This window comes from Eleutherodactylus coqui, chromosome 2, assembly GCF_035609145.1.
Source record: "Eleutherodactylus coqui strain aEleCoq1 chromosome 2, aEleCoq1.hap1, whole genome shotgun sequence".
NCBI lineage: Eukaryota > Metazoa > Chordata > Amphibia > Anura > Eleutherodactylidae > Eleutherodactylus > Eleutherodactylus coqui.
Genome location: NC_089838.1, coordinates 175,147,925 through 175,165,436, shown reverse-complemented (window position 1 = coordinate 175,165,436; position 17,512 = coordinate 175,147,925). Strand labels below are relative to the sequence as shown.

The window sequence follows — 17,512 nt, the reverse complement described above, 5'->3', positions numbered from 1 at the left end:
ATTTCGTAGCATGCTACAAAACATCGCATGTGTGAAGGAACCCATAGGAAAGCTTGGGCTTTTCATATATGCGATTTGCAGCATTGTAGCAACACTACAAAATCGCGCAACTTTGTCGCCCGTGTGAAGGAGGCATTATATGTATATAATTTGTAGTTTAGTTTGTTATATTAAGATCTAACTGTAATATCTAGTGAGGTCTTAATGTCACCAGTGATCTCACTGTACTATCATATACACACACACACACACACACACACACACTAGATATTACAGTGAGGTCTTAATGTTACAAATATAAATAACCAGTAATTGGTTTATAAACAATGTCTATTCCTACATACTTGACATAAAATGACTGCTGGATAATTTTGAACATTCTGATATTCTGATCTGTTCCTTGACATGTTTCTGTCTTCAATTAGCCTTAAAGCTGAAGTCCCTTGGTCCCTCATTAGTAAAGATAAAAGGTAACAGATCCAATGATTGTGAGAGGACAAGTGCCTTAAGCGTATACAAAAAGCTGAGCTACGGCAGTCTTTGATCAATAAAAAATCCCCTACAATGAATATCCGAAGTATGAACATCACTGCAAAAAGACAATATATACATAAAATTTTAATATGTAACATTTCTTACCTCCTTGCTCACATAACTGCTGTGCTAGGGCATCTTTGAATATAACCTGGCCTCTGTGAGTAGCTGTAGCCCTTAAGACAATAAAGAAAGGAGAGACAATTATTGAATTAAGAATATGCATATTACTTCACAGTTTACTGTAATTCTGACATTTAGTATGGTAAATGTTTACAGTTTGTCATCCCATATAACTATAGACAACGTAATATTGATATATGTGTTCTAAATATTATTGGCTTCTACTGTTCATCTATCTAAAATACCAAAACTGGCACAAAAAAGGCAAAATGACAGCAGATCCTAAGGCCGCTCTCACACTCAATGCTTTTTACCGCAATTAGCACAGCGCTAACCATGGTGTAACGCCACCATTGATTTCAATGGGGCCTCACAGACCGGGGCTCAAACGTGGCGTTTCCAAGCACTAAGCCAAATCATAGATCTATGCTGAAATTATGTCAGTGGAATCAAGGATGGGAATGGATCCTGCCTTGTTAGATTACAAAAGCCTTTTCCGAAACTTGCTGATTCTTTGCACTAAATATATTGTTATATTACGAATAGTCCACAAAGCGTGTCCTGTGTACACCTGTAACTGTGGCTCCTAAATAAATACTTTATTTTAGCGTAAATATACTAATTTAAAAATAACTATAAATGTTTTTAAAAAATCATTTTGTTTTTACTTTTTATCCCCAATAAAACAACAAAAATGAGGGAAAAAAAGTCAGAAGAAAAAGATAGTAAAAAATAGCCCTATAGGTCATGGGGAAAAAAACAGCAGCAAAAATAATTTTGGAAGCTGAAGGAAAAAAAAATAGGGCAGTTAAACCACCAAATGGGTAAAAAATCTCTAAAAAGTGTTTAGAACATAAAACTTAAAGGGGTTGTCTCATGAAATCAAGTGGGGTTATACACTTCTGTATGGCCATATTAATGCACTTTGTAATATACATCGTGCATTAATTATGAGCCATACAGAAGTTATTCACTTACCTGTTCCGTTGCTGGCGTCCTCGTCTCCATGGATCCGTCTAAAATCGCCTCTTCTGGCGATTTTAGACGCGCTTGCGCTGTGCGGTCTTCTCCCTTCTGAATGGGGCCGCTTGTGCCGGAGAGCTGCTCCTTGTAGCTCCGCCCCGTCACGTGTGCCAATTCCAGCCAATCAGGAGGCTGGAATCGGCAATGGACCTCACAGTGAAGATCCCGGCGGCCATCTTACTAAGGTAAGTAAGAAGAAGGAAGAAGTCGCCGCAGCGCGGGGATTCGGGTAAGTACTACCCGTTTTTTTTTTTTAACACATGCATCGGGTTTGTCTCGCGCCGAACGGGGGGCCTATTGAATAAAAAAAAAAACCCGTTTCGGCGTGAGACAACCCCTTTAAGGGGTTAAAACATACAGTTCTTAGCTGTGCTGCCATGTTAATTCAGATGCCCAGCTCATGGCCTGACAAGCAGGGTAGAAAGCTATCTTTTTCTCTGCTATGCAATCAATGAAAGATCAGTAAACAGAGATCTGGGTGTGGGAAGAGTGACTGGTGTGTGTCCAGCAGTGCTCAGCTCAATAAAGTCATAAATCTTCACTGGATCATTTTTTAACAACATGTAAACATTACTAATTTTTATGATCTAAAGAATGAATATATGTAGCTATGGGATATGCCCTTTCATAAGAACATAAAAGATAATATTATTAACACCTGTAAAATAAAGAAATTAGGCAATTTTCCACAAATTCAGAGTTTAAAAAAATGAGAGCAAATAGGGGAGGAGTTGTCGTTACTGTTGTATCTTGACGCCACCAGAAGCTAGGGGTTTGAGAGACCTTAGATAGAGAAACACCCCTGTCACGTCTCTCACTCCTGATTGGCTGCATTGTTGTCCGGGCAGCACAGCTCTGAGGCAGAGAGCAGCATTGAAGGAGTTTGTGCTGGAATGGAGGGTTAGGGTTAGTTTCAGTGTTAGGCTTACATTATTAGCTGAAAATGCTTCCATGTGAGAGCGGGCCGGCATTAACATGGAAGCATTTACACCTAATAATGTAAGCCTAACAGTTAAACTAACCCTAACCCTCCATCCCAGCACAAACTCCTTCAGAACTCCCCTCTGCCAGTGCCGCCGCCGCTTGGACCTTGCCGCCTATGTAACCGAATGTCCCCTGTGCCAAAGGACCAAAAGGGGGGTGAGTGGCAGCACCTGGGAGGCCCTGCATGCGTGAGGGGAGAGAGGAGCGGACAAGGAGAAGACACAGCGCTGGGGTCATTCACCGCAGCCACCACGGACAACTCTCTGCAGCACAGGAGAGAGGAACAGCAGAGGAGAAGACAGCACCAGGGTGGGGTGAGTGACAGCTGTGTGCCAGACAGCGGCAGCGCTGCAGAGCCGACTGGAGCAGGCAGAGGGCTGGGGGTAAGTGATGGAAGGTGCGGTGTCAGGACCAGCCAGAGGACTAGGGCTGAGTGATGGCAGGAGTGCCGACTGGATGGGCCGGGGTGAGTGATGGCAGGAGTGCCAATGGGACCAGCAAAAGGGCCGGAGTGAGTGACTGCACGGGGAAATAAGGCAATTCCACATTTCCCACTCGGCCAGCGCATAGCAGTGGGAGAAGGGAAGCAGGGGGCCGGAACAGAGTTGCCAGAGCGCGCCCACAGCCAATCAGAAGCTGGTGGCATCACCAAATGTCAGCACTGCTGTATTATGTCCCCACCCCAAACTTTCGGTGGCGACATAATACAACAGTACTGAAGTTGTCATCTCCTGGCCAGTAGCATCATGGTGGCTTAATGATGGCTCTCATAACAATAATACACTAAGCAGATAAGTGCTTTCAAAATGTCATTAAGAATTGTATTTATATTTACAGATAATAAGGTTTTATAGGTATGTGTACTCAATATAAATTAACAAAAAACAGTTTTAGCATTTATAATAGAGCTATTTGTACTTTTACATTGGGCCAGTGGCGTCTCACCAATCTAGGCAGCTCCCTTGATTGCTATGGGGCTCATTGGACTGGAGGGCTTGAGGCCAAGTAGTCTCGCCTCCTGTCCCACCACTTTCCCTACCCTTGAATGTCCAGCAGCACAAGTTTCACTTGCATGTAATACTATGTTGTCAAATACTATATTTTATATTATATAATACTGTGTGTAGAAAGAAATTTGGTGAATATTTCTATATATGACACAGTGCAAAATGAATGCTACCTTCCACTTTGAAGAATATGTGTTGCAAGGCTTATTTTAATATATGCTATAACCAGTGTGTTTTTTTACTGCACAGGCTTCTAATACAGTATACCATCTACTGAGACACCAGCCGCAAGGATTTAAAATTTTCACTGATCCACAGCTGTCAGCTTCATTCTACTGCAGATGCAGAATGTGCTTCTTTGAGGCACTAAAATTTGTTTTATCCCTCTCTACATAGTCCTTGGAGAACCTTTTTCGCAAATTCAGGGCTAAGAGCCATTCTACATTGATTGAAGGGTGCTCACTTTCATTGAATTGCTAATAGCCAATAAACCACCATTTCTCTGGCTTCATTAATATTTTTGGAAATACTAGAAACATAACATTTACAGTTCTATGTTTATTTAGTAGATAATTCATGCATTCACAACTACCTTTGAATTCCAGTAGATGCTAGGTTTTTAAAAGGGTTTTGTAAATTTCAAATACAAACTGGTACACAATTGTAATCTGTAAGATTTAGGTTGTGTAGTATAATGTATTTAGCACTTGCTAATTACATTTAGAAAAAAACTGCACCTAAATGGCTTTGTCAGGAACCTCTTAAAGGGAACCTGTAACCAGGTTTTTGGCCAATAAAACCCTGGCATGAAGCTAACCCATTTGTTAACTGCTTTAACATGTTTGTGTCAAAGCTGCTAGGGTCAGTTTTAGCACAAAAACCTACTTTGATGATCGCACACTTAGTATGAAAATCACACATCTGGAATCATCTGGATGTTGCCGATGACTTCCTGAGTGCATCTGCGTTCTGTCCTGACCATATATGGTTTCCAATGCATCCGTTTACATGGACAAATATATGGTGCATAAAAACGTGCAACCATGAAAAATGAAACATACGCAACGGAAATACGCGCTGACAGATTTACGCTGGGCAAAAAGATAGCTCTGGAACTATCTTTTGCCCAATATACGTCGGCGGCTCCCATAGGCTCCTATGGGAGCTGGACAAAGAAAGGGAGGGGGAGGCATTTTAGCAGCGTCCAATGCTACTAAAAGCTTACAGGTGCCTCTATGTAGGCATTAGAAGGCATCCCGAGGATTTTTGCAGAGCGAGGGTTTTCTGGGGTCCGACGTAGTTTTTCACTAAAAACAACGCTCGCAGTTGTGTGAATGGGCAAGAAAGCACTGGCCATGATCGCGGCAAAACGTCCATTCATGCCAATAAGTGGCGTGGACCTGAAAACATAAAAAATGCCTACACTCATGTGAAAGAGCTCTGAGACAGAATGTTTTTCAAAATGATTTGTCAGTAATACTGAATCATCATTCAAATGAATGTTTGATCAACTCTATAAATTGGGTTTCTCAGTCAGCTAAGCAGGTCTGAAAATATCATGTGCATCTATGTTTAAATAAATAAAAGAAAAATTTAGATTATTTATTAACAATACCAATTTGCTGAGAGACAGGTATTTGAGTGGTAGAATTTGCTAGTTTTTGAAGGCATGTTCATAAATCAAAATATGAGAAAATTACTTAAATCATCCCAAAATATTGTTGTGTTGCTCCAATATTTTATAACATCATATTTGTAATTCGTTTACCATTTACTTAAGAAAAAAACATGGCAAAAGGCAATTAATCTGATAAATGTACATTTACTGCAAGTGTTGTCAGGTCACATTAATCCAAAGATTAGCTATGAGCTAAACGATGTTGAATCAAATTACCTTTATCATCTCTTAATTCACTGTCACAAACTGTTTCATTTAATTAGGGTAAGAATCATCATTTTTTTGCATAAATATGAGACTTTTTGTTTCCAAGAGCTACAGTCATTGACAGAGTCTTACCATTATATAGAAAAAAGCTGAATCTTGTGGGATGATCAAAAATTAGTTCCATGTATTGTCTAAAAAAGATATTCTTTTCTAAACTGACCTATTTATGATACATGTAGGAATGACAGTTTCAGAATAAAAATGCTATCAAATTGAATTTGGGCAAATATAATATATAAGAATATACATGATATTTTTAATATAATTTTAAAATCACAGAGCAAATAATGAGTATTAGTAGAGTTTCTTTCAGGACAAACTTGTACAAATAGCTTGTGCTGTATTAGTTCACGGTTTTATTAGCAAATGGCTGTGTCTAGGTACTATAACTACATTTGTCTGGTTATGCAAATCAAGGCTATAAAGGAAATTCATAAGGCTGCATAGCAAAATTAGAAAAGTCAGGAATGGGCCAGGGCTCCTGAACTTCTGGATAATAAATAGAACTGTAATAATACAAACTGCAGCAATACAACTTTTTTTTAACAGTAACCAAAAGACGGAGATAAGTGACATATGCATATCAGATGTCCAGATATATCTGGACATCAGAAAACCATCACCTTGATGTTTTCCCACAATAACAGATAAGACCAAGGGCAAATGCTTAGGGGTTTATCGGGGGGGGGGGCTAAATTCATTTGTGCATTATACCCATTACTCCCACTGTATTTGCTTTGGCAAACATCTACATGCACTTGATCAAAGGGTTTATATGGAGTGGTTGAGAGGTTAGCAACCGCATTCTTGGTAGTATTTCTAGTGTTCTAGAGTGGTGTAGGCGTTAATATATAGCAATAAACATTTGTCTTTTTAAATGTTAGTGTTTTAAATGTCTTTTTAAAAGTAAAGGTAAGGTATAGAGATGCACGTATCCAGATAATGTCAGTTATCTTGAAACTTAAAAAAAATGCATAAAACGATATATTTTGATTACCAACATATTAAAACAGCTCAAACAGTAAAGTGAGAAATATAGGTGGTTTGGAAAAGGTACGGCTAAACCAGGCAAGTCCACAAAATGGTCTCATATCTCCTTCAGAAGTAAGAGTCCCCTTGATTGCGGCAGGAGGGTTATGATAACCTATCACATCTTTGGAATACTCCCTATACGCTAAGATGGAGGTAAGAGAAGAAGTTGGCGATGGATAGTTATAGAGAATGGGGTGGGAGTTGGGATGAAAGAAGAAAAAGTAGTCTGGATGTGTGAACATGCAAGCATGGGTGCTAAAACAGATCTGACCTTTCACCTGTTTTGTGATGCATGTGAAACTACAGTGCAATTGGAGTCAAAGAGGAAAGTTGTTGTTCCAAATACCCGGTGGTGAGGCCACAATTAACCTTATTTAAGCTTTGCTCTGATGCAGTAGGAGAGTAATAAATTTGTAGCACAGTTGAAAAAAATTGCATTACTGTTTCTCTATATTCTGTATTAGAAGGCTTCCATCTAGTTAGTGGAAGTCTGTCACCTACATTTGCTATATGAAAGCAATCCTAACATATGATGCGCCAACAACAGAGGTAAGTAACTATACCTATTTTTATCTTCCTCAGTGCTTTTAATATGGAAAAGTCGACTTTCTGAGCTTCCTGCACGTGTGCTAAACCCTATCAAACCATCCGATGGGAGCTTACGCTATTGAAGTTATCCGCTGTCTCCAGTTCAGGGGTTCGCATACCCAATAGTTAATGTATAAGAACCCACAATTACCAAAATGCATACATGCATGTTCCCTCTCCCCTCCACAGCACTATATCCTGTGTACGGAGAAATATATTCATATAGCAAAAGTGCTATTCAATACTGTAAAGAGCAAAAAATAAATCCAAATTTTTTTAAACCTTATATCATCGAGGTATGGAGTTTTTACTGCGCTTTAAGAGGCATTGTGCCTATCTTGATTAACCTCTTGATTACTGCCCACGGCACTTTACTATGCAGCATCATTTTTAAATGGCAATTGCCTTAAAGTCCTGCAAGCGCCCAATGGTCATAGGCATAGCTAGGTTTTCCTGTTTACTCACACCTGGGCAAAGATTCAGTTTGGCATCCCCCTGTCTGAACTTTAAATCGGTTTTCCTTCTACTTTTCTTGTGATGCCATGATCGCAATAACCTGTGACTTGCACTGCAACGTCCTAGTGCTACAGAGTGATCTTTGGTTGTGTGACCCCCTTGTAGCCAAAGTAGCAGTGTAGCCCTAGCCTAAACCCACCCTTTTGCTCATGAACAAGTTTTGTCAAATCCACCCATGGGTAAAAAGTCCCAAATTGGTAAGAAATGTTCCTCAAATAAGGTAGAGTGAAATATATTATCAACAGAAAATCTACAACAGCAGTTCAATCCCTGGAACTGCTCAAAGGCATAGTATCCTCACAGAGAGGTCTCCTCAGGATACAAGACATCACAAATAGCAGGAGATCCAGCAGAGCAATTTGACAGCACGGCGTTGCCTCAACGTTGTTGCATTCTGGACTCAACAGTGACAGATCATATTATGGGCACTGTGTGGCCTCGGGCCCCAGAGGCTGCTCGAACTGCCCGTATTATAATCCACTACTTTGTGTTTCTACAGACTCACCAGTTTACTACCAAAGGACCAGCTGCTTGTGCAGCAAATTCAAGATGCTGAAGAAGCTGAGCCAAAATTGAGAAAACCACCACTTTTTCGAGCTGCAATTGTACCCAAAAACTGCAGAACACATAATATATTCAAACATATGTTACATATGTATCATAGTTACAAAATGTATTCAACAGTGCATTAACCACTAAAGTACATTGGGTATCAGAGTTATACTCTGCTAAAATTTATACTTCTTTGTAGTTGTTCATATTTTCCTAAGAGAATGGATCAGGAAATAGAATTGTCTACATGGTGTATTATATATAACTTTAAACTAATTATAAAAATATATCAGGCTCTAGTTTTAATTTGAAAGTAAAAATTAGTGAGTCAGAAAATATGATGGCTGCATTGACATAATTATTTGTACCTCAAAGCATGTTTTCTACCCATATTTATGAAAGTACATAAGCTCATCAGAGTTCAGGTCCCAGCAAACATAGAAAATGCAGCCAGAGTGCTGATTGATGATCTGGATTGCAGCCCAGAAGCCTCTGCTGCTTGCCTGTGTTCTTTAGTTTCTAACAAACAAAACCAAAAAGGCATAATAAAATAAAAATAATACTTCCGACTGATGACAAATTAGGCATTGAATTTTCATGCAGCAATTATAAAAACTTTTTGTGCTACATGTTTGGAATACTGCCCAGTGTAAATTAATTGAATGTAGGAGTATGACTAAAGTAAACAGACGATTACCTATGTGCTGGTTATTCACCGTAACACACTACGTGGAAATGGAAATATTGTGCATGTACTCATCAAATTAATAATCTATCTAAAATAACTATCGCCTAAATTGTAATATAACAATTAACCAATTCATTACTATCCACTGTAAATAAAAATCCAGAGTCAAGATTTGCTTGCCAATTTGCAGAGCTGACATGAATGTATGTCCATTCATCTGTTGCCGATTGTATTTCCCACAGCAACCCCAAGACCCAGATCCTGATCTTACTAACAAACTATAGTCCTGATGACATAGAGACCTGGTTGAGTCAAATCCCAATCCTGTGATCATCATGACAACTAAGGATGAGCGAGTATACTCGCTAAGGCACTACTCGTCCGAGTAATGTGCCTTAGACCAGTATCTCTCTGCTCGTCCTTAAAGATTCGGGGACCGCTGCGGAGCGGGGAGTGGCGGGGAAGAGCGGGGAGGAATGGAGGGGAGATCTCTCTCTCCCTCTCTCCCGCCCGCTCTCCCCTGCTCCCTGCCGCGACTCACCTGTCAGCCGCGGCGGCCGCCGAATCTTTATGGACGAGCAGAGAGATACTTGTCTAAGGCACATTATTCAGACGAGTAGTGCTTTAGCGAGTATACTTGCTCATCCTTAATGACAACCCATCTTTGAGATCACAGTTAAAATCTGTAGCAGCAAACAAATTGTACTAGGGTATGTGCTATAAAAAAAATCCTCTGGCAACATGTGTGCTGTAAGAGTGTGATTGCAGTACGGAAGCTGTTACACAGTACACTGAAGACGTACAGTTGACTGAAATTAATTTGTTTTAAAACTTTCTATTTCAATTATTAATGAGTTATTGGAACAGTTTTCACTATTTTAGTGAAGTACCATGGGTTAGTTTGGGAAGTCATGACAAACCAACTCTGTACTGAGTGGATTCACTGAGAAAACCCACGACTTGTTTGATGAAAAATTAAAAATTAACTTTTAATAAGAATATTTAAAAAAGTGGAACTCACTATTACAAACACGAACACTTCATACACATAGAGTGTCGAGAATTGCCCAGGTTATGCCCATGGGTTTCAACGACAAATACTGACCACTAAAGCAATTAATCAATTAAATACAGGTACTGGGTTATCATAGAGTAACAGGGAAGTCCCCACTGCCAAATACGCAGCAGCAGTCCTGTTAAGTGCTTATAGTAAGCAACACCTCCATCTCTACCCTGCGTACAGATCTCAATCACGCACAACACTTAACAAGGGTGTATAACACGTAACCTATCCACAATCGTCTGATATTCAGTCTTCCTATCTGTTCTAAACACAACCTCCTAACTCACATTACAACTGTGTATCCCTAATGTGAAAATAGGAGTTATCAGTCCGCGCCAAAAATTGACAAAGGACTCTATAGCTCTAGCTCAAGAATCCTGATGAATCAATTGCCTATTTTTTGCAATTGAGGAAACGCGTTGATTTTCTGACTACTTCAGGAGCTTATTTTTCTAGAACCTGGCTAATCAGGTATCAGCAACATGGTACCTGTAGTACTTTTGCATTAAATGCCATAAGAGCCATAAGGCCCCTTTCATCTGTGGTCCTTGATTGAACAGTAATTACTGTATGTAGACAGACTTATTCTCTATTCAACGGAGTGTTATAGATCCTAAATAACAGGACATATAAACTCCGTTGTTTCTTTCTTTTATAACTAATGACCACAAGCTCTTAACACCATACTCCAAGGTCCACGATCCGATTTGGAGTCTCCTGAGGTTTAAGGGTACGATCTCTTCTTCCAGCTACAACAGCAACCAAGCAGAACATTGATAAACCCTGGAGCAATAAAAGCATACTAGGGGTTTCGTTAAACGTGACTTATTCTAGTCTATCTGGAAGCGACGGAATTATCAAGAAAAACTTTCCTATCAACTTCCCTGTTACTCTATGATAACCCAGTACCTGTATTTAATTGATTAATTGCTTTAGTGGTCAGTATTTGTCGTTGAAACCCATGGGCATAACCTGGGCAATTCTCGACACTCTATGTGTATGAAGTGTTCGTGTTTGTAATAGTGAGTTCCACTTTTTTAAATATTCTTATTAAAAGTTAATTTTTAATTTTTCATCAAACAAGTCGTGGGTTTTCTCAGTGAATCCTGTAAGTTGTACAGTTAACCCTTCTGTCTCAGTGAATAACTCTGTACTGAGTGAATTAAAATATAATTTCCTTGTCTGGAATAAGCACTCATATGAAACTAAAATGAAGGCTGTGTTTTTGTTGTGCTCTATTGGTGTCATAGGTTATACAATGTATACACATATTTGGTATTGCTATGTATAGAATTAGGGGATTCATTTTCTGGGTAAATATTGGGGATTGGACAAACAAAGATGGCTGAATAGCTTTTCTGACTACCTGATGCACACTGTGCATAGTATGGATTGGTAGTGTAAGTCAGTGTTTCTCAACTCCAGTCCTCAGGGACGACAAACAGGTCATGTTTTCAGGATATCCTATGGTAAGAACACCTGTAGCATTGTCTGAGGCACCGACAATAATTACCTGTGCAATACTGAGGCACTTCTGAAAACATGACATGTCGGGGGTCCCTGAGGACTGGAGTTGAGAAACACTGGTCTATAGGCCCATTTAGACACAATGATTATATCGCTCAAAATTCATCCAAACAATGGCTTTTGAGCGATAATCATTGCGTCGAAATCCTACCATCGTTTGCTTTTCTGCTGAATGATGGATTTCATGCTCACATGAAATCCATTGTTCGTGATAACAGGGGCTGAACACTGAGTTCTCCGCGGGCAACGATGATAACGTTATTAGCCGACAGTCCACGGCAGAACAAAGGACATGTATTTAAAGAACAGACCACCTGATGTTCTGTAAATACATCTTCTGGTGGCTCATTAACATGCAAATTATCTCAATTAACTGCTAATGAACATTAGTGCCCATTAGTAGCTATGCAAAATGATTGCTCAAAACGGTCACTCAAACTGTCTTTTGACCAAATTTTGAATGACCATCTTTGTGTGTACATGGGGCTTAAAGGGGTTGTCCCGCGCCGAAACGTTTTTTTTTTTTTCAATAGCCCCCTCGTTCGGCGCGAGACAAACCCGATGCAGGGATAAAAAAAAAAAAAAACGGGTAGTACTTACCCGAATCCCCGCGCTCCGGTGACTTCTTACTTACCTTGTGAAGATGGCCGCCGGGATCTTCACCCTCGGTGGACCGCAGGTCTTCTGTGCGGTCCATTGCCGATTCCAGCCTCCTGATTGGCTGGAATCGGCACCCGTGACGGGGCGGAGCTACGAGGAGCCGCTCTCCAGCACGAGCGGCCCCATTCAGAAGGGAGAAGACCGGACTGCGCAAGCGCGTCTAATCAGGCGATTAGACGCTGAAGATTAGACGGCACCATGGAGACGAGGACGCTAGCAACGGAGCAGGTAAGTGAATAACTTCTGTATGGCTCATAATTAATGCACAATGTACATTACAAAGTGCATTAATATGGCCATACAGAAGGATATAACCCCACTTTGTTTCACGAGACAACCCCTTTAAGACACTATATGCTGATCTGACTGCTCAGCACTGCTCATATGAGCTGCACTGGTTAATCAAGCAGTTGTAGTGTCTAAAGCCCCATTTACACCCACACAGATGATCGTTCAAAATTTGTCAGAATGCTCTTTATAATGCAGTATTTCAGTATGTGAAATTTTGTTCTGGTCAACAAGACCCAAACACCTCTGGACATGAAAGTACTGAAAATCAAAGATGTTCTCCTCTAGAAGTTTTACTTTGTTTCTGATTATAGTGCTACAGACATCACTGGTCTCCAGCACAACACTGTTACACAGAAGGAGGGAGTTAAGAGAGCAATAGGATGAAGAACTACAGGCATGGTCATTTTCATTGGATATCAGACATATAGTTTGTTTATATTTCCCATTGCAGCCTTTCAGTGAAGAAATTGCATAGATTCAGAACACAATGTAAATAAGGGATCAATCACATTAAATATAGGCAGGTATAGAAGTTATTAAACTAGTTATAACTTTCCCCATATACAGTACCTATATTTACTTAGTAAATATATTTTCCTATTAGATAATAATGATGTCTATAAAATGGCAATGTGAATTCAATCCTAATTGTAAATTAGGTTCATTTGTCAAATTTACAATTTTTTTGCAAAAAACTATCAAATAAAAACCATTTAAATAGCTTAACTCTTATCATGTTTGATTCTGCGGTAAATATATGGAGGGTTTACTTGCTTCTGTTTTATTTGACACGCTGGGGTTTTTTATTTTTCTCTTTTTCCGCAGTTTTGTATTTCATTATAAAAGTGTAGATAAAACCTACTACAATTTCAGAATTATTCAACTCGTTCAGTACAAACGTCTTTAGTACTTAGTAGAGCACCCTTTAACCACACACAAATTCTTCATGGGCAATGGCTTCTAGTTCACTAATATGAAAGCTACTAAAAGTGTCATTTTATGTTGAATTTGGAGAAACTCCTTGTTATATTAGTTATTTTGAGATAGGGTAAATGCAGACGGGTGGAAATTCAGCGGCGGGATTTCCCGCAGAATTTCCGCCTATGCCCGCTACCATAGAATTGCATTAGACAATGCAATCCTATGCAGACAGCCCCGATTTGACAACGTGAAAATGTGCACGGTAAACCAATCGCGGCATGTTTTATTTCTGTGCGAGCCTTGCACAGAAAAGTCACTGGTGATGCGCCGCCTCTGTTCTGCACATGTGCGGCTGTGCGACAGCCGACGCAGAGCAGAGCGAGACGCTGGGAGGAGGTGAGCCGCGGGTCACTGCAGGGGCACAGCTCACAGAGGGATCCGACCCGGCCATCTGCAGCAGGTCATATTTAAATTGTCCTTGTTTGATTGTTTTTGCAAACAGCTGAAGGTTTGTAAATTTGGCATATAAATCTAATTTACAATCAGGGGGTTTAATGATTTTTTTTGCAACTGTGTATATGAATGAAGAGGACACTTCTATAATAAATATATATATATATTCAAATACTTCAAAGCTCATTCTACATGAATAAAACTATTGTTTAATCACAGAAAGGAAACGTTAAATGTATTTATAACACCTTTTAACCTCACCTCCCCATGCTCAAGATAGAAGAACGTCTTATAAATAATGCATAAATCTAATTTATGTTCTCAGCATCTTTCTTCTAAAAGCAAAAATTGCCAACTGGTGTCATTGAATTCATTCAAAGATATTGCTGTTTCATATGATTAACAGACTTTGAGGCAATATATACTTAAGTACTTAATATTCTTGGACCTTATTTCATGCTTTTGCTATTACAAGTGTTGTTGTAAATAAAGTTGTTGACAACACAAAAAGAAATGCACAGCAATAAAAAGGCATCTTTACCTGCAGTGAGTTTTCATTGAAGATTGGTGGTTTGAATAGTTACCAACCAAGATCTGATAGTTCCATTTGGACTTGTCCAAAACAATTAAATGGAGACGGTATCAAAGCGCTGCTTCTGATATTACCATAGACTGCAGCAGTCCATCTCAAACTAGACAGAAACACCCCAGTGTCAAAAGTCAAGTCCACAAAGAATAAAAACAATGCTAGCATCTCCATTGGCAACTTTATTTGTCCCAAAACAGTGTAAAAAAGTGCAACATTTTTGCTCCTCAGCTGCTTCAAAAAGGCTCTGAGGAGCTGAAAAGCTGCACTTTATGTACGCCGTTTTTAGACAAAGTTGCGTTTCTATTATTTGTAAATTCCATGAGGACTATGCTCACTGCGGGTAGGGCAGACTTTTTTTTATCAGCAAAGCAATGAGCTCCATTGATGCTGTGCTGGATCATTTAAAAAAAGCCAATGATACTGCAAATACAGTTTACATTCACAGATTGATTCACGGTGATGATTTTTATTGTTGATCCTTCCAGCACTTTCACACTAATTATTGTTAAAATTCTCAGAAAGTGTGAGAACTAGTTAGTATAAATGGCACAGATCGATCCATAGACAGATGCATTGTTTGTGAGTTGGGCAGAGCTAAAAACCTAGGAATGCACAGATTAGATGACACTGTTTAGGCAGACCTCTTCCAGAATCTCTGGAGTTCTTAGCCAATAACAATAAAGAGATGTAAAAGGAAAAAAGAAAAAGGTTCTTATAAGCATCTCCTCACCACAGCCCATCAGGTATTTTGCAAACTTTAAATTATTTTTTTTAGTATAATTAGTACTTGATCCCACCACTTGTCTATCGGTGTTAAGAAAATAAGTCCGCTTGAAACAAAAACAGATTTGCTTTAGCATTTCCTGTATACATCATTGTGAGAGGCAGCACTCCTCCACCTTAGAAGTAGTCTACTACAAAGCTTTAACCCCTTAACGACCAGCCCATAGTGTTTTTACGTCCTCCCGAAGTGGGCTTTGTTCTATGAGGACGTAAAAACGTGTCCTGCAGAGAATAAAGCCCCTCAGGCTGTGGACGTGACAGCTCCATGCTGTCAGTGTCCGCAGGTAGCTGACAGCATGGAGCTGTCATCCTGGGCTGTTCGGACCCCCCCCCCCCCCGGCATTGCGATCGGCGCTATGCAATGGATAGCGCCGATCGCAAAAAAGTAAATAAAACTGCAAAAAAAGTGACATATTCAGCTGCTCTGATGGATCGGATCCATCGGAGCAGCTGAAATTACTCACCGAGGTCCGCCGCACGACTCCCCGCGGTCCCGATGCTCCGGGCGCCGTAGCCGTCCTTTGGCGCATGCGCGCCAGGCGGCATTACGTCAGCCGCATGCGCAGAAGGCCCGGCGGCGCGGGAGACTTAAAATCTCCTGGCTCCCGGCTCCTGTAGGTAGCCGGGAGGCAGGAGATGTCAGCGGGGACCACGGTGAGCGGTCCCCGGTACCGCGATCGTCGTTATCCAATGGATAACGACGATCGCGGAAAAGTGTAAAAAAAGAAAAGTTTCACCTCCCCTCATGGATCAGATCCATGAGGGGAGGTGAAAATACTCACCTCTGGTCCGCAGATGTCCTCCGGCCAGTGTCGGGACCCCCCGCTGGCTTCTGCGATGTGCCGATGTGGCGCGCATGCGCAGAAGGCCGGCGAGCCCGGCAAATTCAAAATCTCCCTGCACCCGGCTGTCACAGTTAGCCGAGTGCAGGGAGATATGACTGGGGACCGCTGTATGCGGTTTCCAGTCATATGATCACCGTTATCCATGGGAAAACGATGATCATATAAAGTTAAAAAGTCAAAAAAAAAAAAAAAGTTAAAAGTTAAAAAAAAGTTTAAAAAGTTAAAGTTTCATCTCCCCTTACGGATCGTATCCGTAAGGGGGGATGAAATTACGTACCTAAGGTCCCAGATTTGTTCCCTGATGGGATGTTGATCCACAGACCTTACCCCAGCTTCGGCGCATTCGCCCGTCAGCATGATGGCGGACGCATGCGTAAAAGTGAAATATTGCCCAGGAAATGTAAAATCTCCCTGCTGCTGGCTACCAAAGGTAGCCAAGAGCCTGGAGATATCACGGGGAGCTGCGGTATGCGGTTACTGGTCACGTGATCGCCGTTATCCAATGCATAATGGCGATCACGTAAAAGTTCTTTAAAATGTGGCAGTTTCATCTCCCCTCACCGATGCGATCGGTGGGGGGAGATGAAACATCTTCTCGGAGGCTTCCGCATTTGAATCCAGATGCGATTATCCTCCATGGACCCTTCCGGCTTCTGCGCATGTGCCCGCCGGCAAAATGCCAGACACATTCGCAGGAGCCGGGGAGCCGAGGAAGTTTTAAATCTCCTTGCTCCCAGCGACCAACGGTCGCTGAGTGCTTGGAGCAGTGACCGGCGGCCTCGCTGAGCGGTCCCCGGTCACGTGATAAAATAGCGATATAACATTAGGCCGGTCACACATGACCGGAGAGGAATTATGGGTTCTGCATGCGCTTGATCAGCGGTAATCCACGGATCAATCACATGCATTGGATCACACAATTCCCCCCAATTAGCTGGTCGGAATTACGGAATCCACTTGCAGAAACAGAACACAGCATGCCATATTTTACCGCGGATATCCACGACCTAGAGCCCATTGTGCTCTATGACCGCAGATATACCCACAGCCCATGTGCAAATACATTGTGTAGGAGCTGCGGGTACCCGGGTCATCGCTAAGCGACGGCGCGGGAAATGCAAACAAAAAAAAAAGTACTGCGCATGACCGCCTGTGTGAGTAGGCAGTTATGCGCAGTACATTACGTGGCCATACGCAGGGTCACGGCCGGCTCACAGCTGGAATCCGCAGCGGGCCCCCGCAAGCGGATTCCACCTACGGCCGTGTGAGCCCGACGTTATTCAGACCGCTATCTGTAATCCGTAATTTACAAGAAGCCCCGGGAACGCTCGCCTTCATGCAGTTCCAGGAGCACCCTGTTGAGCGCCCTCTCTGTGAGACCGCCGCAC

At 41.2% G+C, this 17,512-nt stretch overlaps 1 protein-coding gene across 1 annotated transcript in view; it reads right to left on the bottom strand.

Moving 5' to 3' along the window:
* Positions 1-17,512, bottom strand: part of RELN (reelin) — a 655,909-nt gene that overhangs the window by 471,687 nt on the left and 166,710 nt on the right. The window contains exon 4 of the mRNA XM_066591974.1: positions 640-710. Coding sequence (XP_066448071.1) covers positions 640-710 — 71 coding nt within the window. The remainder of the gene's footprint in view (positions 1-639; positions 711-17,512) is intronic.